Source organism: Sapajus apella, unplaced genomic scaffold, assembly GCF_009761245.1.
Source record: "Sapajus apella isolate SASKATOON/1434 unplaced genomic scaffold, GSC_monkey_1.0 scaffold206, whole genome shotgun sequence".
NCBI classification, from domain to species: Eukaryota; Metazoa; Chordata; class Mammalia; order Primates; family Cebidae; genus Sapajus; species Sapajus apella.
Genome location: NW_022437146.1, coordinates 204,056 through 225,438, shown reverse-complemented (window position 1 = coordinate 225,438; position 21,383 = coordinate 204,056). Strand labels below are relative to the sequence as shown.

Sequence of the window (21,383 nt, the reverse complement as noted above, 5' to 3'; positions counted from 1 at the left end):
TTTTAGTAGAGACGGGGTTTCACCGTGTTGACCAGGATGGTCTCGATCTCTTGACCTCGTGATCCACCCGCCTCGGCCTCCCAAAGTGCTGGGATTACAGGCTTGAGCCACCGCGTCCGGCTTTTTTTTTTTTTTGAGACGGAATTTCACTCTTGTTACCCAGGCTGAAGTGCAATGGTGCGATCTCGGCTCACCGCAACCTCCGCCTCCTGGGTTCAGGCAATTCTCCTGCCTTAACCTCCTGAGTAGCTGGGATTACAGGCATGTGCCACCATGCCCAGCTAATGTTTTGTATTTTTAGTAGAGACGGGGTTTCACCATGTTGACCAGGATGGTCTCGATGTCTTGACCTTGTGATCCACCCGCCTTGGCCTCCCAAAGTGCTGGGATTACAGGCTTGAGCCACCATGCCCGGCGGATTTTATTGGCTTTACAAGTTGAGTTTGACTCCTTAAAGGGAAGCACATCCTTACAGTCAAAGCCGTGGTAAAACAACCAGTTTTTCCAATTGTGTCCTGTTGCAAAAGAAAAAGATTCTTTTTTTTTTTTTTTTTTAAGACAGAGTTTTGCTCTTGTTGCCCAGGCTGGAGTGTGGAGTACAATCACGTGATCTTGGATCACTGCAACTGCCACCTCCCAGGTTCAAGCGATTTTCCTGCCTTAGCCTCCCATGTAGCTAAGATTACCGCCACGCGCCTGGCTAATTTTCTGTTTTTAGTAGAGGCAGGATTTCTCCATGTTGGTCAGGCTGGTCTCGAACTCCTGACCTCAGGTGATCCACCTGCCTTGGCCTCCCAAAGTGCTGGGATTACCGACATGAGCCACAGTGCCTGGCCAAGAAAAATGCATTCTTTTTTTTTTTTTTTTGAGACGGAGTTTCGCTCTTGTTGCCCAGGCTGGAGTGCAATGGCGCGATCTCGGCTCACCGCAACCTCCGCCTCCTGAGTTCAGGCAATTCTCCTGCCTCAGCCTCCTGAGTAGCTGGGACTACAGACACGCGCCACCATGCCCAGCTAATTTTTTTGTAGTTTTAGTAGAGACGGGGGTTTCACCATGTTGACCAGGATGGTCTCGATCTCTTGACCTTGTGATCCACCCGCCTCGGCCTCCCAAAGTGCTGGGATTACAGGCTTGAGCCACCGCGCCCGGCGAAAAATGCATTCTTATTGCAAAAATGCAAGCAACTATATTGCCGTAAGTTAAGAATACTCACAGATAAGTTTCCAAATTCTAGAGAAGCCAGGCAGAGAGAAACAAACATGCTCCAAATTTTGTTCACAGGAGTATACCTTACTCAATTATTAAAGACAATTTTGAAACCAAAATTTGATTTGGGGGAAGCCTGTTAAATATGTTAGAGGTTTAAAACACTTGATGTTACGAAACAGAATTCCAGACTGCCATAAATTATTAATTTTGCCAAAATGACTAAAATTTTAAATAAGTAAAACCTTTTATAACACTTTACAAATATAGCTACAAAGCAGATCAGTGCCCCAAGAATACCTTGTTGTGCTTTTATTTTATTGCTCAATTTACAGAAAAACCATATAATACCCTTTTGAATTTAGGCAATATGTTCACACACAGAATTTTGCAAGATTAATTTTTATAATCCTTCCACCACTTGTTTGAACTTTTAGCTTTATCTAATTCAAAATAATCCTTTAACTGTAGGCAAAAATTTACATTTTTATGCTTTTTTATAATTATTTACTAAAAAACATGTAGTATTGTTCTCACACACCTCACATATAAGCCTATTTTCAGTAGTTTCAATTACATGTCATAATGGTAACGCCTAGCAATTGTTTTTTTTGAGTCTTGCTCTGTTCCCCAGGCTGGAGCACAGTGGCAAAATCTCAGCTAACTGCAGCCTCCACCTCCCAGGTTCAAGTGATTCTCTTGCCTTGCCTCCCAAGTAGCTGAGACTACATATAGGTGTGCACCACCAAGCCCAGCTAATTTTTGTATTTTTAGTGGAGATGGGGTTTCATCATGTTGGCCAGGCTGGTCTCAAACTCCTGACTTCAGGTGATCTGCTGGCCTCAGTCTCCCAAAGCACTGGGATTATAGGCGTGAGCAACTGCACCCAGCCACTCCTAGTAATTTTAACCTTAACATAAAACCTGGGCCAGGTGCCTCATGCCTGTAATCCCAGCACTTTGGGAGATCAAGGCGGGTGGATCACCTGAGGTCAGGAGTTCGAAACCAGCCTGGCCAACATGGTAAAACCCATTTCCACTAAAAATACAAAAATTAGCTGGACGGCCGGGCGCGGTGGCTCAAGCCTGTAATCCCAGCACTTTGGGAGGCCGAGGCGGGTGGATCACGAGGTCAAGAGATCGAGACCGTCCTGGTCAACATGGTGAAACCCTGTCTCTACTAAAAATACAAAAAATTAGCTGGGCATGGTGGTGCGTGCCTGTAATCCCAGCTACTCAGGAGGCTGAGGCAGGAGAATTGCCTGAACCCAGGAGGCGGAGGTTGCGGTGAGCCGAGATCGCGCCATTGCACTCTAGCCTGGGTAACAAGAGTGAAACTCCGTCTCAAAAAAAAAATTAAAAAATAATAAAAATAAATAAAATTAAAAAAAAAATAGGCTGGGTGTGGTGCTCACACCTGTAGTCCCAGCACTTTGGGAAGCCAAGGCGGGCAGATCACCTGAGGTCAGGATTTTGAGACCAGCCTGGCCAGCATGGTGAAACCCCATCTTAAAAAAAAAAAAAAAAAAAAAAAAAAAAAGGAGGAAAAATAAATAAATAAATAGGTCGGCTGCAGTGGCTGACACCTGTAATCCCAGCACTTTGGGAGGCTGATGTGGGCACATCACCTGAGGTCAGGAGTTCAAGACCATCTGACTAATGTGGAGAAACCCCGTCTCTACTAAAATACAAAATTACCTGGGTGTGGTGGCATATGCCTGTAATCCCAGCTACTCAGGAGACTGAGGCAGAAGAATCACTTGAACCTGGGTAGTGGAGGTTGCAGTGAGCCAAGATCACGCCAGTACACTCCAGCAACAAGAGTGAAACTCGGTCTTAAGAAAAGAAATAAGTATAACCTGGTTGGTTTTTTTTTTTTTTTTTTTTTTTGAGGCAGTTTCACTCTGTCCTCTAGGCTGGAGTGCCTTGCCGTGGGGTTACAGGCCACGTCCCCAAGGACATAAAACAAGATGGAAGCCTGCGGCAGTTTATTAGGAACTATAAAGAAAGACACAAAGCACACCAGGTTGGCTACAGCTTAACAGCTTAAGACCAACCTCATAAATCTTTTTTTTTTTTTTTTGAGACAGAGTTTCTCTCTTGTTGCCCAGGCCAGACTGCAATGGCACAATCTCAGCTCTCTGCAACCTCCACCCACTGGGTTCAGGCGATTCTCCTGCCTGAGCCTCCTGAGTAACTGGGATTACAAACGCCCACTACCATGCCCGGCTATTTTTTGTATTGTTTTTAGTACAAACGGGGTTTCACCATGTTGGCCAAGCTGGTCTCGAACTCAGACCTCAGCCACCCAAAGTGCTGAGAATACAGTAGGCATGAGCCACAGCACCCCGCCATAAATCCTTTTTCACAATTAAAACTCTACAGAAAATATAAATGGTGATCCCTAGTTCCCAGCCTAGCAAAACACCATCCAAAAAGAAAAAAATCCTTGCTTAAAAGTCAACTTCTGACGCGGTGGGGAGAAGGAAGGAAAGTTCAAAAATGCCTGTGTGCAGGACCACGCCGGGCACTTTGGGAGGCAGCGTGGGCGGATCACCTGAGGTCCAGAGTTAGAGACCAAGCTGGCCAACATGGTGAAGCCCCATCTCTACTAAAAATACAAAACTTAGCCAGCATGGTGGTGCACGCCTGTAATCCCAGCTTCTCGGGAGGAGGCTGAGGCAGGAGGATCGCTTGAACCCAGTGAGCCCAGATCAAGCCAATCGCACTTCAGCCTGGGTGACAGAAAACCCGCCGCTCACCCATCCCTCCAGAAGTAGGAAGGAAAAGCCAACGGAGACCAAGGCCGACCTTCCCGACCCCTGGAAACAACGGGGGTGGGGTCACAGTTTCCCCTGCCCTCCCCCTCAGAAGTCCGAAGATGAAAAGGCTTAGAAAGAGAGGAAAATAAATTTCTTGGTTTGCATCTCACTCACCCTTTCTCAAGCCCCATGTTGCATGCCAAACTGTTGTAGGACTTTCTCCTTAGCTCAGCTAAAAGCCAGGTCCTTGTCACACGGCCATGAGAAATTAGGTTCACAGACACTTTGAGGGTGAGAAAAACGGAATTTATTGGGGAAAAAGGGAAAAAAAGGGAACCAGGGACTCTCATCAAAGTGAGAGTCCTGCTGTTTTCCACGCCTCACAGATTGAATCCCAGGTTCCAGCCTGGAGGCCAGCCTTTTCCCCTGCAAAGGGTGGGAGCTTCTGTGACTCCACTCAGTTATTCCAGTACTTAGGCCAGTGGGAGTTTCTCCGGGACTCCTTTAATACTTGGCTGTCTCACTTGGATTACAGGTGTAGGCTACAGTGCCCAGCAGACTCGTTTCCTCCCTTTAAAAAATTGGCCTGGTGTGGTGGCTCACACCTGTAATCCCAGCACTTCGGGAGGCTGAGGTGGGTGGATCACCTGAGGTCAGGAGTTCAAGACCAGCCTGGCCAACATGGTGAAACCCGGTCTCTACTAAAAATTAGCCAGGCGTAGTAGGGGACACCTGGAATCTCAGCTACTTGGGAGTCTGAGCCAGGAGAATCACTTGAACCCAGGAGGCCAACACTGCAGTGAGTTGATCATGCCACTGCACTCCAGGCTGGGCAACAGACTGAGACTCCGTCTTAAAAAAAAAAAAAAAAAAAAATCCAAAAAAAGTGCTTAAAAATTTTTAATTTTACAGAGATGAGGTGTCACTACGTTGCCCAGGCTGGTCTGGAACTTGTGATCTCAAGTGATTCTCCCGCCTTGGCCTCTCAGAATGCTGGGATTACAGGCATGAGTCACCACAACTGGCCTAGCTGACTCACTTTTAAAGTTAAGTAACTCATTAACAATTTCTAAGGCCCTTTATGTCACAACCTAAGTGAAAAGCCATTATTCTTTGCCACAAATAGAAGACACCCGTGAAAACACCAGTTTTCTCAGGAAGGCTCCTACAAGGCCCAGTCTCTAGTTTGGAAAGTTCCAGGAGCAGGGTGGGGAACCCTGTCCTTTAACACAGGGCCCCAGCATTCAGCCCACCTCAGCCTCTGGCCGGGCCGCACCTCCTGGCATCAAGCTCTCTGTGAGGGCACTGTCCAGACCCTCAGAAGCTCCTGCTTATACCCAGCGCCAGGTGTGGGCCTGGGCTGGACTAGCAAAACAAAGCCGAATCACTCCTAGTCCAGCCACTTCAGGCCTCCCAGCGGCGGGAGGGGCAAAGAGGTCCCTGCAGCCTTCACAGGGAACCCGGCCCCCAGGACTGCCCAAAGCCTGCCTAGAGGCAGCGCTGGGTCAATCCCTTTAAAATTTGTGCCTTCTGGTTCCACAGAGGATTGGGGAAGGCCTGCAATTAGAATGCGAATGGGCCGGGCCTGGAGGCTCCCGCCTATAATCCCAGCACTTTGGGAGGCCTAGGCAGGGGGATCACCTGAGGTCAGGAGTTCAAGACCAGCCTGGCCTATGGTGAAACCCCGTCTTTACTAAAAATACAAAAGTTATCCGAGTCACGGCACCAAAAAATAAAAAAATAAAATTCGCCGGGCGTGGTGGCGTGCGCCTGTAATCCCAGCTACTCCGGAGGCAGAGGCAGGAGAATCGCTTGAATCTGGGAGGCGGAGGTTGCAGTGAGCGGAGATCGCGCCACTTCACTCCGACAGAGCGAGACTCGGTTTCAAAAAAAAAAGAAAAAGAAAAAAACGCGAATGAAGGCGTGGGCGCCCATCAATAGCAGGCTGGGTGGGGCGCGGCAGCCGCCGCACCACAAGCGGCAGGGCCCGTTGCTCCCGTTAGCGGCGCGCGAGCGCGCCCGGGCCTCGGGAAGCCGGCGCGGTTCTGGGCTGGTCACTGCTCTGCACCCACGAGCACTGACCCTGACACCCCCTAGAAGGGCCCATTGTTCCCGCCTCCCCGGGCCCGGCGCGCCTCCGTCCCGCCGCCCAGAGGATGCTCCTGAGCTGGGAAGCGCCCTGGGCGGCGGCGAAGGCAGCGGCCGCTCCCGGCTCCAACAGCCCAGTACCCCGCGCCGCCCAGAGCCCCTGACGCCCGGGAAAGAGCCCTGACAACATGCGAATGGGGTTGTGGTCTGGGCGCAGGGGACTTGCGGTGGAGATATGTCCGAGAAGGGTACGAGGGTCCCGGGAGCACCGCCCCCGCCGCCCGCCCCGGCTTCGCTGCCATCGACCAGTACTAGCACTCCGGCCTTCCCTGAGGCCGACTCGCACGAGCCCACGTAGGGCCACGGGAGCCCGCCGGGATCCCAGGCGTCGTCCCCCCCCCCGCCACCCGCCCCCTCGTGGTGCAGGCAGCGGCGGTTGCTGCGGCCCCTTTAAATCCGGGCCGCCCCGCCCTGCGCCGTCGACTCCGCGGCGGCCCCAGATCCAGGCCTCAGATCCAGGCCGGGCCGCGGCTCTCGCCACCCAGCCCAGCCCAGCCCGGCCCGGCCCGGCCCCGTACGGCCCAGCCGCGGAGGCGAGGCCGCCAGTGTCCCGCGCCCCTGCGGAGCGGCCGGCGCTCTGCCCAGTCCGGTCCCCATCCCGGCCTAACCGCGTCCCCGCCCGGCCCCGGGTCCCCCGCCCCTCCCTGCCCCGGGGCCGGGGCCCCCGCAGCTGCCGCCTCCCAGCCCCTGCGCCCCGGCCCCGGTTCCCCGGGCCATGCGGCCTCGGCCCCGCGGGCGCCCGCCGCGCACCAGAGGAGATGAGGCTCCGCAATGGCACCTTCCTGACGCTGCTGCTCTTCTGCCTGTGCGCCTTCCTCTCGCTGTCCTGGTACGCGGCGCTCAGCGGCCAGAAAGGTGAGCGCGGCCCCTGCCCGGCCGGCCTGGTCCGCACCTGGCGCACCTGGGCGTCGGCGGCGGGAGCGGGCCCGGAGGTGGCCACGGGAGGCGGCCGGAAGCCGACGCAGGCCCCCCTTCCCCGCCCGAGCGGCGCGGAGGACGCCCCTCCCACCCTCCCCCTCTTGTTTGCTGCTGGAGCCGCGGTGTCCTCCTCAGGCCCGGGCTGCGCCAGCCCGCCCACCCAGCGCCAGCCTCGCCCGTGGGTGCTCCGGACTAGCCTCAGCGGGCGCGGCTGTCCCGACGCTGGACTGGTGGCTCCCACCCGCAAGCCAGGGACCCGTGGGGTTCCCAGAGAGGGGCAAAGACGCAGGTTCACATAGGTGGCTGTGACCGGGGGTCCTGGGACGCCAGCCACAGTCACCTGGGCAGGAGCTGGGGTGGCGTAAGGGACACAGGCGCAAGGACACCCCCAATCCGCCTCCCGCTGCCCAGCACCGGCCTGGGCGATCCCGGCGTGACACAGGGCCCCGAGACTCCCCTGGGCGCCCGGAAAGCCTCGGCAGCGTCCGGCCTATGGCAGGGCGGGAGGCAGGGAGGTGTCCTGAGCCAGCCCGGCCCCAGCGGCCCTGCGCTCCTGTGCGGCCCCCCGCCCGCTCCCTGCGCTTCCCTGGCTGGCCCCCTTCCTCCGTGTCTGCCTAGCGCTCTTGCAGGCGGAGGTTGCGGACCGATCCCCACCCTGTCCGGGTCTTGGCGGTGGTGGGGCCAATGGGGCTTGAGCCTTCGGAGGCGCTGCTCCCTCGGTCCCGAGGTACCGGGAAAGCGGCGTCCTGCCCTCCCGCCTGCTGGAAGCCTAAGCGGGCCGAAGCCAGCTGCCCCTCGGCCTCCCCACCACGTGCTTCCCTGTTCCCCTGTCCCGGAGAGCCACCCCAGAGAGGCTGGGGAGGAGGGCGGGAGCGGGGACCTGCAGCTTTCTGGACCCTCCGAGCCACCGCTACCCGCACCGAGCTCTGCCAGCGCGCCCCCCTGCCGCACTGTTTCTGTCAGGGCAGCGGCCTGGGCTGGCGTTGGGGCTCCAGGACCTGAAAGGCATCACCGAGGGACTCTGCAGGGAGCCTGCCTGGCACAGGGGAGGGATGGCTGGGGCAGAGGTCCCGGTGGTGGGGTATATTATCAAGGGAGGACATGGCTAGGGCAGAGTTCTCTGTAGGTAGGGTGTGTCACCTGGGGAAAGACCTTCTGGGCCCTTGGCAGGGTGGCCACAAAAGCAGACTGGCAGGAAGGCCTAGGTGGGGCCTATCTGAAGGGCTGGGGCACACTTCAAGTTGTGGGGAGAGCCATGAGCCCTCGGCCCTTGTCTTCAGCCAGTGTGTGCCTCCCACAGCAGCTGCATGCCCCACCAGTTGGTGTCAGGAGGCACCTCTGCAAGCCTAGCTCACCACAGGGACCCAGTCTCCAGGACACCAGAGGGAGGGAGAGGCACTGGCTCCATGGGACCCACTGTACCTGAGGGGCAGGAGAGCATCCTAGCCAAAGAAGGGGAATATTTAGATGCAAGGGGCCCAGTCCCTGGGGGATGGAAGCCTAAGAATCCCATGAGGCATGTGTAGGGGGGTGACTTTGGCCTGTCTTGTCGAGGAGCTGTCGCATGTTTCTGTGGTGACCCAGTAGGACCAGTTCTTTGGAGGCCGCAAGAAAAGCTAGGAATCCAGGCTATTATGTGAACCCATCTCATTGTCACATGTCAACAATCTGTCTTAAGCCCTGGTGAAGCCAGACTTAGCTGGTCTGAGGCCATATTGGAACCTGGCCTCTAGTTTGCTGCCAGAGGGGGTCCAGGAACTTGAGGGAAGGACCCAGGAAATGGAATCTGCAGGGAAGGAAGGAGGTGGGCCGGAAGCCAGAGAGGAAGGACAGCAGATGAGGGTGGCATCCTGGAAGCAGTGGTGGGGCTCAGTGGGGCTTTCCAGGGTCAAGCCCAGGAAAGCCTATTAGACCAAGGCAAGATGGACCCTGGAGAAGGGTTTGGGCCCAATTTCATATCTAGCCAGTGAAGCAGCTCTGCCAGCACTCAAACTGTGGCTCTTGGCCAAGTACCTGCTCAGGATCTTGCCCAAGGAGGCAGTCCCTTGGGGGTGACTCAGGGTTTCAGCCACACAGCACTCCCAGCCTTCAGGCTGTCCCCCTCCCCAGGCCTGGACCTGAGCAATCATGGACACCCTCCTCGACTCGCAAGGAGGTTGCAAGGTCTGGAGAAGAGGCAGACACCTGCCACCCCATGAATGGTGACAGCAGACCCTTAACGGGCCTGACATCTGCCTATGCCCCTCTGAGCTGGTTCCTTTTCCCTAAGTACAGGACACAAAGGTTGTGCCCCATTTTTGCTCTTTAATCTTTCCCCAACCAAGAGGGAAGCAGGGGAAACTATGGTTTGCTGGCCTCAGGGTGTCCTAATGACTTGCCTCCAGGGGAGAGTGAGACAGCCTCCAGGCCTCATTGCTGCTGCTCTTAACATTGTGGCCTGCTGTTCCAGCCCTTCTGGGTCCAGCTCCTTCACACCTTCCTACTCTCTGGGGCAGAAAGTTTATGGCAGGGGCTCCCAGGCTGGCCCCTCTCACCTGAGCTGCCTCTCCAGCCCCTGAATGTTATAGGGTACCAGCATGGCTTGGCAGAGCCCTGTTATGGGGTCTGGCCCATGGAGAGGCAGTCACAGAGTTGGACCCACAGAGAAGCTGGGGATGAGGGCAAGGTGGGGGAGGCTGCCCAGGGCCAGGGCCTGCAGTACGCAGGGAAATGACAGAAGGGTTGGTGTAGATGGGAGCCCATGGGGCCCTTCACCTCCTGTTAAACAGGACCTGGGGGAGAGGGGAGGCCTCTAGGAAGGAAGCCAGGGTAAGGAGTAGGCTGTTGCCAGGGTGATTCAGGCAGCATCACCCACCACTGCCCACCTAGCCTGTCCACCTGGGGCAGTCATGTGGAACACAGAAGGCCAGAGTGGGGGGTAGGGGTGGAGGTGGGTGGTGGCTGTAGGTAGGCGATCGGGGACTGGCATCTAGGCAGGAGGGAGGCACACCTGCAGGTACAGGTGGCTCTGAACCCTCTCCTGATGGTTCTGTGGGCCTCTGCCCCTCCAGTCCCATCCCTCTGGGCAACTGCTGCCTATGCCTCGGTGCTGCCCAGCAAAGGATGAGTGTTGGGGGTAGCCGGCTCTGCATTCAAGGGGTCAGGTTTCCTGGGTTGCTGAACATGGAGCCTGGCAGATCTGGAAACCGGACTCCCCCCGCTTCCCCACTGCCACGGGCTGTCCAGAGGCTTCACTTGGCCTCAGCCTTTAGCCCCAGAGAGACAGGGTGTGGGAGGGTGGAGGCTAGTTTCTTGGATAAGAGATGCCTCAGGGAAGATCTACCTGGCTCCCTCCTCCTTAAACCTTTCCCTCCTGCCCAGGTCCACCTCTTACTCTTCCCTGGTCACTTGGCACTTAGACCTTTGCTTCTGCTTCACAAAGGGGTGTGCCCTGCGGTGACTGAACTTTGCCTGATCATGAACTTTGATCATGCACAGGGCTGCTGGTAGGGTGAAGCCATCCCAGGGAACTCTGGGGTCTGTGAACCCACCAGGGATCAAGGAATAGAAGAGCTGCCTGGGGGTAGGGGGAATTCTGTCAGGCTTCTGAAACTTAGAGACTTGGAAATTTAAGGCCTTATAGACCACATAGGTTCTCAGAGGCTCGCCTGGCAGAGGCCTTGAGCATACTGCTGCATAGACTATGGGCACTGAGCCACCAGGAGGTTGCTGATCTCATTCTTGCTCACTGGTCCCTGCCAGAACAGTGGAGCCAGGGCCTATCCACCTACGGCCTTCATGCCTGGACCCAGCTGGAGGTTCTGACATGGGTCCTCCTGGGGTGGCATGCGGACCCTTCAAGGTGGCCCAGGTGCAGCACAGTTCTCCAGAGACACAGGCACCAGGGCATTCAGAACTAGTCCCCTCACTGCTGTTGACTGTCCTTGAGCAGCCCCGGGGCTGGTTTCTCAACCTCATTTGCTCATCTGAGGTGAGGTGGGCTCCTGGAGCTGCAGCAGCCACCCCCTGGGTCCACTGCAAGGCTAAGAATCCAGTATAGGGTTAGCAACCAGCAACCACCACGAGGACAGTGAATAACGAGCACCAGGACCTTGGGTATCCCATGCCCTGGAAGGAGCATGTGCTGCAAAAAGCAGGAGTGGGCATTGGAGGCCAACAGACAGAGAGGAATCAGTCTGAGGCTGTTCCAGCCCTTGCTTAGGATTGCCCTGCCTATGTTTGCAAATTGTTCTCCCACTTCAGATGCCTCTTTTGGGTATAGAAAAGTAAGGGAGAGTACTAGAAGAGGATTAATTCCCCTGGTTTTCTCACCACAAGCATGAGTGTCAATGTGACTTTAGAGTGACCACAGCTAGCTCACGTGTGGCAGGCATGGAAACAGATGTAAATGAGCTGTTACACAGATGGGCACCCACATGTGAGCCCTGGCACACCCAAGGGGCCTGTAGAGCAGCTCTAGACTGCCCCCTTGTGACGACTTGCATATGACCTGCAGGCGAAGTCGTGGACGTTTACCAGCGGGAGTTTCTGGCACTGCGGGATCGGTTGCACGCAGCTGAGCAGGAGAGCCTCAAGCGCTCCAAGGAGCTCAACCTGGTGCTGGATGAGATCAAGAGGGCCGTTTCGGAGAGGCAGGCGCTGCGAGAGGGAGAGGGCAATCGCACCTGGGGCCACCTAACAGGTGAGGTCTGGGACGGGAAGGGGAAAGGGTGGGGGCCGGGTGGTTGTAGGCTGCCTGGTCTCAGTCCCTATCCTTCCTGACCCACCCAGAGGACCCCCGATTGAAGCCATGGAATGGCTCGCACCGGCAGGTGCTACACCTGCCCACCGTCTTCCACCACCTACCACACCTGCTGGCCAAGGAGAGCAGTCTGCAGCCTGCCGTGCGCGTGGGCCAGGGCCGCACCGGAGGTAGGGGCGTGGGCGGGAAGGAGAGCGGGGTGGGGGGCGAGGTGTCCCCCCAGTGCCCTTTCCAGCGTCACACCTCTGTCCCCCATAGTGTCGGTGGTGATGGGCATCCCGAGCGTGCGGCGCGAGGTGCACTCATACCTGACTGACACTCTGCACTCACTCATCTTCGAGCTGAGCCCGCAGGAGAAGGAGGACTCGGTCATTGTGGTGCTGATTGCTGAGGTGAGTGAGCCTGGTTGCAGGGTTGGGAGACGTTCAGAGGAGCCCCTGTGGTGCAGGAGAAATGACAGCAGGAGCCATTCCAGAGAAGAAAGCTGTAGGAAGTTCAGCTGCTAGTTTCATTGGCCAATGTTCCAAGATAGAAACATTTCCCTTTGGGCCCTGCATGTCCCAAAGGGAAAGGGCTGTCTCTAGGGGCCCCCATCTTCCGCCCTCAGCACAGCAGGCTTGCTCCCTCCATGTGAGTGGGGGGATATCTGAAGCCTGCGCCCTTTCTCTAAGCCCTTCTTCCAGGCCTATTGGGGCAGCAGCAGGGCTAAGGGAGGGTGCTTGGTCTCCCCACAGACTGACCCACAGTACACTTCGGCAGTGACAGAGAATATCAAGGCCTTGTGAGTACTGGCAGCCCCAGAGAGCTAGTGGTGGGAGGGCTCTTCGAGGGGTGTTGTTCTGGCAGGTTCCTGCTTCCCCAGAAGATAGTGCCTTCCCTATCTTGTGGGGAGGCAAGGACCTGGTCGGGGAGAGGGTGGATGTGCAGAGTGGCCCAGCCCTCTGGAGCCCCGCTGCCTCAGTTGGCTGGATGTGGGGGATGGTGGGGGGCTGGCACTGCGTAAGTCTCAAGAACGGGCCAGGGTCTGGCGGACTCAGCCCCCCTCGGCCTCTGGAGGCTGCATACGGACTGGGACTTCCCATCCCCCAGGTTCCCCACCGAGATCCATTCCGGGCTCCTGGAGGTCATCTCACCCTCTCCCCACTTCTACCCTGACTTCTCCCGCCTCCGAGAGTCCTTTGGGGACCCCAAGGAGAGAGTCAGGTACTGGCACTCCCCCATACCCCCAGCAACCTGCCCACCTGTGCTGAGAACCCATCTACTGATGTCTGAGTCCATCTACTGATGTCTGAGTCCAGGGCGTTGCCCTGCAGTGCCCTGAATTCTCCATGGGATGACCCGTGCATGGGGGTGGGGGGACAAGGGCTGCCCACCCAGTGGCTTCTCTGCGGAGCCGCACTGGAGGTGGAGGGGTCTCAGCTCCTGAGGCCCTGCCCCGGCCCACAGGTGGAGGACCAAACAGAACCTCGATTACTGCTTCCTCATGATGTACGCGCAGTCCAAAGGCATCTACTATGTGCAGGTCAGCCCCGATCCCTGCGCGGCCCTCCCCTGCTCTGGGTCTGGTCCATCTGGGTACCCCTCCTGAGTCACAGCCCCTCTCTGCTCACCCTGCAGCTAGAGGATGACATTGTGGCCAAGCCCAACTACCTGAGCACCATGAAGAACTTCGCACTGCAGCAGCCTTCAGAGGACTGGATGATCCTGGAGTTCTCCCAGCTGGGCTTCATTGGTGTGCCCCCTCCCCTAACCCGACTGTGCCTTTCTGTCCCTCCTGCCTCTGCCATCCTCTCTCCCAGTCCCACGCTGTGTCTGCTGTGAGCCTTTGCCCAGATTGGGCCCTGCCTGGTGTGTGTGCACCGCAGCCCCACCTGGCCTGTTCTCATTGCCTGTGCACTGGGCATGTCTGGCGTGACCACCTGTCTGTCTCCTTGTGCCCACACCTGCCTGAAGCCTGCCCCTGGGTTTACTGTGGGACTGTCCGGGGTGAGGGGGGAATGGTCCTACAGGGAGTAAGAGGAAGTCCAGTGGAGCAGCACTGCCCACTCAGGTCCCCTCCCCACCAGGGAAGATGTTCAAGTCGCTAGACCTGAGCCTGATTGTAGAGTTCATTCTCATGTTCTACCGGGACAAGCCCATCGACTGGCTCCTGGACCATATTCTGTGGGTGAAAGTCTGCAACCCCGAGAAGGATGCGGTGAGCAAGGGGTGGTGGGACTGGCAGGGGCAAGGCCAGTGGGCAGGCAGCCTCCAGCACAGACTGTGTCCCTGTCCTGTCTGATCACTTAGAGAGGGCACTGTCAGCTGTGGGAGGGCCTTGGTGTCCCCCAGGAGAGGCCATGTTGGGTAAGGAGGGCTAAGCCAAGCCCTGGGGTGTCTCCCACCCTCCACAGAAGCACTGTGACCGGCAGAAGGCCAACCTGCGGATCCGCTTCAAGCCGTCCCTCTTTCAGCACGTGGGTACTCACTCCTCACTGGCTGGCAAGATCCAGAAACTGAAGGTGGGCTGCGCTGCATGCTCCCCCTAGGCCAGGGTCCGGGTTGGGGCCCACGCCATCAATGCTGTCCCTCCACTGCTGCAGGACAAGGACTTTGGGAAGCAGGCACTGCGGAAGGAACATGTGAACCCACCAGCAGAGGTGAGCACAAGCCTGAAGACATACCAGCACTTCACCCTGGAGAAAGCCTACCTGCGCGAGGACTTCTTCTGGGCCTTTACCCCCGCCGCGGGGGACTTCATCCGCTTCCGCTTCTTCCAGCCCCTGCGACTGGAGCGGTCAGTGCCAGCACCCTGGGTCTGCAATGGGGGTGGGGTTGGGTGGCCACCAGGGTTTAGGCTCTACCAGCAAATTACTTATCCTCACATTCTTCAGTTTCCTCATCTGAAAAGTGGGCCTCCTAACGGTAGCTACCTTGTAAGGACTAAGTTAGGCAGCCCCTAGGAGCTCAGGTATGTTTCCTGTCACCATCCTCCCAGAGGAAGGCCCTAGTCAACCTTGCACAGCCTGACAGTCACCTGGGAGTCCCTCTGGCTCAGGCCTGGCCTTTCTCTGCTGGGCCCTGCATGCTGTGCTAGAGCGCCGCTCCTGCAGCAGCTCACAGGCCTGCCTGGCTGCAGGTTTTTCTTCCGCAGTGGGAACATTGAGCACCCAGAGGACAAGCTCTTCAACACGTCTGTGGAGGTGCTGCCCTTTGATGTAAGTGTGGTAGGGTATGGTGTGCACCGAGGCCAGGCCTCCCGAGGCCACCTGCTTCAGCCCTTGATTCTGCCCCCAGAACCCTCAGTCGGACAAGGAGGCCCTGCAGGAGGGCCGCGCCGCCACCCTCCGGTACCCTCGGAGCCCTGATGGCTACCTCCAGATTGGTGGGTAGGGGCTGGGGGAGAGCGTGGGCTGGGGTTCAGGGACACCCTCTCAGCACTGCCCTCCCCCAGGCTCCTTCTACAAGGGAGTGGCAGAGGGAGAGGTGGACCCAGCCTTCGGCCCTCTGGAAGCTCTGCGCCTCTCCATCCAGACGGACTCCCCTGTATGGGTGATTCTGAGCGAGGTGAGGCTGAGCAGGGCCAGGCCAGGCATGGGAAGCAGCGAGGGAAACCTTGGCGGAGCTCAGAGGCCCTGCTGACCTTGGGCCTGGCTCTTCCAGATCTTCCTGAAAAAGGCAGACTAAGCCGAGGGCTTTCTGAGGGTACCCTGTGGCCAGCCCTGAAGCCCATGTTTCTGGGGGATGTCATCACTGCCGTCCCCGGAGGGTCAGCTATGGCTCTACCTGAAGGGTTCTGCCCGGCGCCAGGCTTGGGCCGGCCTGGGGTCCGCCGCTGGCCCGGAGGCCCCAGGAGCTGGTGCTGTCCCCGCCCGCCAGGCCGCAGAGGAGGCAGGCGGCCCCCACACTGTGCCTGAGGCCTGGAACCGTTTGCACCGGCCTGCCCCAGCCAGGTCGTTTTAGAAGAGCTTTTTCTTGGGCGCCCGCTGTCTCTGGCGCGAACACTGGAATGCATATACTACTTTATGTGCTGTGTTTTTTATTCTTGGATACATTTGATTTTTTCACATAAGTCCACGTATACTTCTATAAGAGCGTGACTTGTAATAAAGAGTTAATGAAGTGTGTGCCTCAAATGTGAGCTCCCTGGACATCTCCTCTGCCCCTGCGCTTGGCTTCAGATGTCTGGTCTGTGCCCCAACATGCCAGCTAAGCCTGGCACTGGGCCTCCCCACCAAGCACCAACTGCGACCTCTCCCTGCTAAGGAAAGGAGCCAGCCTGACCTGCAGGCGTGGGGCCCAGCACCTGGCTGTGCAGCTGCAGTGCCATCTCACCCCCATTTCTAGGATCAGGCTGCAAAGTCAGTAATTCACGAGTGAAACCAGCCTAGAATCCTGGACTTCAATGCCGATGCAAGTCCCCCAAATGCCTCCTCCCCCATGTCCAAGGCCTGGGATAAGGCCGTCCCTTAGTGCCTCAAGCTGAAGGCATTTCCCAGTCTCCTTGTTCCCCTATGTGTGTCTCAGCTTGGTCCTCATCCTGGGTCCCCAACAGTCTCTGTGGTACATGTTAGGGTCTCCTGCTCACCTCAGGGCCTTTGCACACACGACTGCCCCTGCTTGGAAAGCTCTCCTTTTCTCCTACAGGCTTGGCTAAAAATCACTTTTTTGTTTCGGTGGGCCTTCCCTGGGTCCCCAAGGCTTCTGGACATTTCCTTGAGAACACCTGTCACTCACTATGTTCCCATGGTGCCCGCAACTCTGCGGACCTGGAAGGGCTGCCCTGAACACCTACAATTAACACGGGGAACCCAGTGCTGACCAAAAGGAAAAGGCCCCTGTCTTCACCTGGGGAGAGACCCACAAGCTCTAGTGTCAGCTGTGAAGGCCAGGGGACGAGGGCTGGGTGGCTGAGCGTCAGGAGACGGGAGGCCCCTGAGGAGGGGGACCGGTGAGGAGAGCGCTGAGAAGGTTGTAATGGTAGGCCTTGTGACCCCGAGGCTGAGTAGGGAGTAGGGGTGGGAAGTTAAGACCGGATTCAGTCCGGCTCCAAGGGGAGGTCCAGTTCCTTCGCAGTCCCTCCCACGCCGCCTCTAGGAAGAACGTCGGGATGCCCTGGCCTTGGGCTGGGCCACTCCAGGCTTCCCCGCAGTGCGCCGCCCCCACAAACCAGAGAACGCAGCAGGTGGCTGGGTCACGAGAACTTTAATGAGAGGCTAGGAAGCGGAGGCAAGCGCTCCTCCCCGGGGTAGCTGGAGGCTCCGGCTCTTCTTTCCCGGCTCCGGCGGCCTTGGTCTCAGGCCCACGGCAGCAGCGTCCGGAGCCGTTCGAGGAGCGCGGCGCAGAGCGCCGCCGGGAGGAAGTGGGAGAGCAAGCCGAGCGCAGCCAGCGCCACCAGCAACCAGAGGGCGCGCGCGCTCGCGTACAGCGGGGCCAGCCTGCGGGCGGCGGTCAGCGGGGCGGTGGCGCGAGGAGGCCCCGCCTCTTGACCACCCCAACCCCAGTCTCACGGGGACTTAGGCCGGCCGCCGCCCCGGCTCGCCTGCCGAATCCCCAAAGGCGGTGGCCCCTGGCCCGTAGCCCGCCCCCAGCTTGGGCCCCGCTCCCCGGGAGCCCCGCCTACCCGCGGTCTTTCCCCGGCCCCGCCTCGCTCCCCCCGGGCCCTCACCTGAGCTGCGCGGAGCGCGCATAGCCCTGGAAGTAGCGGAGGCGCGCGAACAGGTAGATCAGGCCGCACAGGGCCGCCGCCCCTGCGAGAGGTGCGCGCGGGCCTGGTGAGCGCGCTGCGCGGGCGCGAGGGGCTCCAACGCGTGCGCCCCTGCCCCACACCCCGACCTTCGTGAAAAAAGATGCCGGCGACCCAAAGCGTGGCGAGGAACAGCGGGAAGTACTCGCTGCAATTCACCCTGCGGTGGGCGGGTGGGATGAGCGCCCTGGCCAGGCTGGTCCTGCGACCTGGACCCGCCCGGGGCTCGCTCCTCGCCCCGCGCCCTCCCTCCGCGCCTCACTGTGCTCGGTAGACGCGCTCGAACTCGGGTGGGCCGGTGGTGAGCGGCGGCGACACACGGAAGGCCCTCCGCGCCGAGATCACCTGTAGAGAGAAATAGGCTGGGGGCGGAGGGGGAGCAGGAGTCAGGTCTGGACATCTGGAGATGGAGGTAGGAGGGATCCTGCAATCCCGCCCTGCACTTGGCGGTGTCCTCCCTTCCCTAAGGCGCAACAACTACCCGCTCTCTCCCGAGGAGATCCCCCGTCCGACCCATCCCTGGCCTGCCCTGTGTCCCTGACTTTCAGCGGGAAGGGCAGAGCTGAAGCCTGGGGCGCAGAGAGGCTCTGTCCCAACCTGTGAGTGTATGGGGGAGGATGGGCACAGGGACACCTGCTCTCGAGAGAGCCCACTTGAGCCTTTGTTTCTGAATCATTTCACTCGCAAAACACAGGCAAATGCAGCTTTCAGGTCCCTGGCCAGGAAGTGCCTCTGGGGCCTGATTGCAGAACTGGCTGTATCTTCCCAAGGTGCAAGGAAGCACAGTCCCTGTGGCTAACAGTCCCTGGTCACCCACCTACCAGAGCCCACCAGCAGGGCCCTCTGACCCTGCCTCAGTCCAGGATCACCAAAGCCTGGGTCCCTGTGCTTCCTAACCTCACTTTCTCTATTCCTGCATTCTGGTCCCAGGGCTAACAGACACCCTCTTTTCTGCTGCCAGGAGGTTGCAGCTGGGACTCTCCTAGCCTAATCTCAGGACCCCAGAACTGGGGTAGGTGCAGAGGACTGGGCTGGCCGTTGGTGGGAGGCCTAGGTTGGTGGATTACCTGAATAGGAGCCCTCCCCTCAGTCAGAAGGCCAGGCCGGACCACACACAGACCAGTGGTGGCTGTGCACTCCGTCCCGAGACCTGCTGTCTGACCATCTCCCCTTGAGTGCTGGCACCTTTGGTGCTGGGCTCCCTGCAGATGGGTGTCACAGGGTGGCCGTCCAGCTCAGTGCAGGTACAGCTGGAGGTCAGGCTGGCCTGTCTGTTCAGCCCCTTCAGAGCCCCCTCCCTAGGCTTTGCCTTATCCTAGTCCACACACTGCGGGGCAGTGGTGTCCCTAAGTGGCAAGGATATCTGGTCCAGGAATGTGTCCTCTAGAGCCAGGCTGAGAAAGGCATCAAGCAGTTTCATTTTAGGGCGCTGGAGGAAGGAGTCCCACCCCTGCCCTGCTCCACGTGGTCCCAGTATGGAGGTGCCTTTTAAGCAAGGCCAGGGAATGGGAGCCCCTTTCTTGGATGCCCAGAGAGGGGACAGCTGGAAAGAGCAAGGATCAACTTCCCCAAGCCTATGGCTATCCCACTATTTGTCCTGGCACCCTTCCACCCCCAAGTCCTACAGCTCTCACAGCTGAGTGTACCCCACATCCCCAAAAGTCCCCACTCTCCTCCAGCTTGGGCTTGGGCTGTAGTCCCCACCTCTGCCCTCCCCCTGGGCCTAGGGGGCAGGCTGCCAGGATCTGAGGCCCACCCTCTTCCTAGATAGGAGCCAGCCCACCTTGCAACAGGACTCCCAGGAGGGTGACGGTGGCCAGAAGAGCCACCTCGTCTTTCATGGTGCTGGTGGCTGCAGTGGCACAGGCTGTATATAAAGGCGAGCTGGGGAGCGCTTAGCCCCGACTGCTGCTCAGAGATCGACTCAGAAGAGGAAGAGCAGCCTGGGTATCTCCCCGCCCCGTCTCAGTGGAGGGGGTGCGTGGGGCATGACCATACCACAGGGAGCCAGGCCAGGCCGGCAGGGAGGAAACCAAAGCCTGAGCAGGGGACAGCAGCCAGCTGGGGACCGCCTCACCACTTCCTGCCCCTTCCTTGCCTAGCCCCATCTGGCAGAGCCCAAGTTGTCCATCTGGGTCGGTTCCAGCTGTGGGTGTGCCCCCCTGCTGCATTGCCCCACTTTCTCCAGGGCCCTGCATGCTCAGCAGGTCCCAGCAGGCTCTGCGGACCCCCATGTCATGCTTGAGCCAGTCGGCTCAAGGCCGACTCCCCCACCCACCTTATCTGTTTCCTTCCCCGAGCCAGGCTGTTCCTGGCAACCCCTGCTGCACCCTCCTCTGCAGAAGCCGTTCCCAGCTACCTTTGCCTTTAAAATAGAGTCCAAGTGAATCCCAGCCACACTGGGCCCCACCAAGCTTTTTCTCCTTCAGGAAACCTGATGCCTGCCAGCCTCAGTGAGTCACAGGGGATCCATGCAGAAGGGCCATCCTGCCAGGGAGCCTGTCCAAGGCCTCCTGGCTGGCAGGGAGGGTCAGCCCTTGTGGGCCAATCCTGTCCCAGGCCTATCCTGTGCTTCTAGTCCCACACAGTCACCTGCTGTGTCTTTCTGCCCTAAAGCCCTCTTGCCTCAGGGTAACAACCTGCCAATACCTTCCTAAGACCGAAGCCCTCCCCACACCGTAGGCTCTGTGGTCTAGACAGGCTGACTCCTGCCCCTTCCAGGCCTGTGAGATGGACACTGAGCCAAGGCTGACTCAAGATGGTATGGTGAGACACAGTTCTGGAAACTTCCTTAGAACTTTGGGACAGGACTCCTAAGGTGTGGAGATCACTGGTGTGAGCAGGAAAAAAAAAAAAGAACTTTGGGATGGGAAACTCAGAGTGAGGAGGGGGACTACCATGGGCCACGCTGAGGAGGACGGAGCCCACGCAGGGTCATACTGAGAGGAGAGGCCGCACCTGAGGACTGTGTCTCATGGGCCCCCCAGGCCACCCTCCTCACCCCGCCTGGAGCACCCCCGGCCACTCTCCTCACCCCGCCTGGAGCACCCCCAGCCACCCTCCTCACCCCGCCTGGAGCCCCCAGCCACCCAGCTCGCCCCACCTGGACTCCCTCCCCCAACAAGCTTTCCCAGTTGTGCCTAATGGCCACTTCCTCTTTTGGCTCGGGCAGGTTTGCAGTGGTTTTTGGGCAGAAGTGGCAAAGCCCAGACTGACCAGAGGCACAGACAGGAGCTGGAGCTGCGGGGGTCTGGCCACGTGGCTCTGCCCACGTGGCTCTGCCCTTGCCCCTGGTCCTTGCTTGCTGCCCCAAGCCCAGCATCAGCCTGAGGCTCAGCGTCTGCCTGGCTCTCCCAGAATCCCTCCTTCCCTGATCATTGGCCCGCCCCTGGAAATCTGATATGCCCCAGCTAGGGCCTCTGTGAGCTCCAGGGCAGGGGTCAGGGCTCAGGCTGGGTCCCTGCTTTAGACCAAGGTGTGACAGTCTTCTTGGGGCATGATGGAGGAGTGCCTCCTAGATGCATGGACACAGAGATGCAGTGCCAGGGAGTGACGGTGGCTGCATGCTCTGGCTCTCTCTCCCCACTCAGCCTCCCTCCCTGGAACCTGCCCTAACTGCAGGCCCTCTGCTCTGCCTCGTGGGGCCTACCTGAAGGGTGGGATGCAGGCCACCATGCAGGGGTTGACATTGGTGCCAGTGGGCTGTGCCCAGTGTGTCTGTGTGCACCATACATACAGATCTGCATGCTTCTTGGTCGCCTGTCACACATCCATGTGTTTGTGCGTGTTGGCATCCACGTGTCTTTGCATGAGTCCAGGCCCTCCTGTCTGCTGAGTTCTCATTTCCTACAAGGCCTGAATGTCCTCCCATCGGAGTTCATCTC

At 58.4% G+C, this 21,383-nt stretch overlaps 3 protein-coding genes across 9 annotated transcripts in view; 1 reads left to right on the top strand and 2 right to left on the bottom strand.

Annotated features, from left to right (window-relative positions):
• The window catches only part of SQSTM1 (sequestosome 1), a 30,927-nt gene extending 23,978 nt beyond the window's left edge, over nucleotides 1-6,949 (bottom strand). The window contains exon 1 of one of the 2 annotated variants that reach the window (XM_032270231.1): nucleotides 6,866-6,949. The gene's annotated coding sequence lies outside the window, so the exon portion shown is untranslated. Of the gene's footprint in view, nucleotides 1-6,384; nucleotides 6,405-6,865 lie in introns of those variants that run through there. The other variant, XM_032270234.1, reaches the window with a different exon arrangement.
• On the top strand, nucleotides 6,554-15,876 carry MGAT4B (alpha-1,3-mannosyl-glycoprotein 4-beta-N-acetylglucosaminyltransferase B). 6 transcript variants are annotated; one of them, XM_032270218.1, is made up of 15 exons: nucleotides 6,554-6,970; nucleotides 11,529-11,714; nucleotides 11,804-11,944; nucleotides 12,033-12,166; nucleotides 12,446-12,555; nucleotides 12,864-12,977; nucleotides 13,221-13,296; nucleotides 13,392-13,506; nucleotides 13,841-13,971; nucleotides 14,171-14,230; nucleotides 14,357-14,550; nucleotides 14,893-14,971; nucleotides 15,051-15,138; nucleotides 15,208-15,320; nucleotides 15,417-15,876. In XM_032270218.1, exons 1-15 carry the CDS (start codon nucleotides 6,874-6,876, stop codon nucleotides 15,438-15,440), a joined length of 1,662 nt encoding a protein of 553 aa, XP_032126109.1. In that variant the 5' UTR covers nucleotides 6,554-6,873; the 3' UTR covers nucleotides 15,441-15,876. The 6 variants fall into 6 exon arrangements, with proteins under 6 accessions (XP_032126109.1, XP_032126110.1, XP_032126106.1 ...); XM_032270219.1 differs by having other exon boundaries at nucleotides 6,677-6,970; nucleotides 12,509-12,555; nucleotides 14,168-14,275; XM_032270215.1 differs by having other exon boundaries at nucleotides 6,677-6,970; nucleotides 14,171-14,275.
• A 1,063-nt stretch (nucleotides 15,877-16,939) lies between these two features.
• Nucleotides 16,940-20,491, bottom strand: LTC4S (leukotriene C4 synthase). The gene is made up of 5 exons (XM_032270251.1): nucleotides 19,283-20,491; nucleotides 17,762-17,861; nucleotides 17,589-17,659; nucleotides 17,422-17,503; nucleotides 16,940-17,191 (listed from the first exon to the last, which is right to left on the bottom strand). The coding sequence occupies exons 1-5, from the start codon at nucleotides 19,338-19,340 to the stop codon at nucleotides 17,050-17,052; spliced, it is 453 nt and encodes a 150-aa protein (XP_032126142.1). The 5' UTR covers nucleotides 19,341-20,491; the 3' UTR covers nucleotides 16,940-17,049.
• Nucleotides 20,492-21,383: the final 892 nt, after the last annotated feature.

What these genes read in the sequence shown, in the direction of transcription:
- MGAT4B (XM_032270214.1), top strand. Translation starts at nt 6,874, where the DNA reads ATGAGGCTCCGCAATGGCACCTTCCTGACGCTGCTGCTCTTCTGCCTG. An exon ending in GACCCCAAGGAGAGAGTCAG is followed by an intron (nt 12,978 to 13,220) that starts GTACTGGCACTC and finishes CCCGGCCCACAG; the next exon opens with GTGGAGGACCAAACAGAACC. An exon ending in TATGGGTGATTCTGAGCGAG is followed by an intron (nt 15,321 to 15,416) that starts GTGAGGCTGAGC and finishes TGGCTCTTCCAG; the next exon opens with ATCTTCCTGAAAAAGGCAGA.
- LTC4S (XM_032270251.1), bottom strand. Translation starts at nt 19,340, where the DNA reads ATGAAAGACGAGGTGGCTCTTCTGGCCACCGTCACCCTCCTGGGAGTC. An exon ending in CCTGGGAGTCCTGTTGCAAG is followed by an intron (nt 17,862 to 19,282) that starts GTGGGCTGGCTC and finishes CTCCGCCCCCAG; the next exon opens with CCTATTTCTCTCTACAGGTG. An exon ending in CGGCATCTTTTTTCACGAAG is followed by an intron (nt 17,504 to 17,588) that starts GTCGGGGTGTGG and finishes CACCTCTCGCAG; the next exon opens with GGGCGGCGGCCCTGTGCGGC.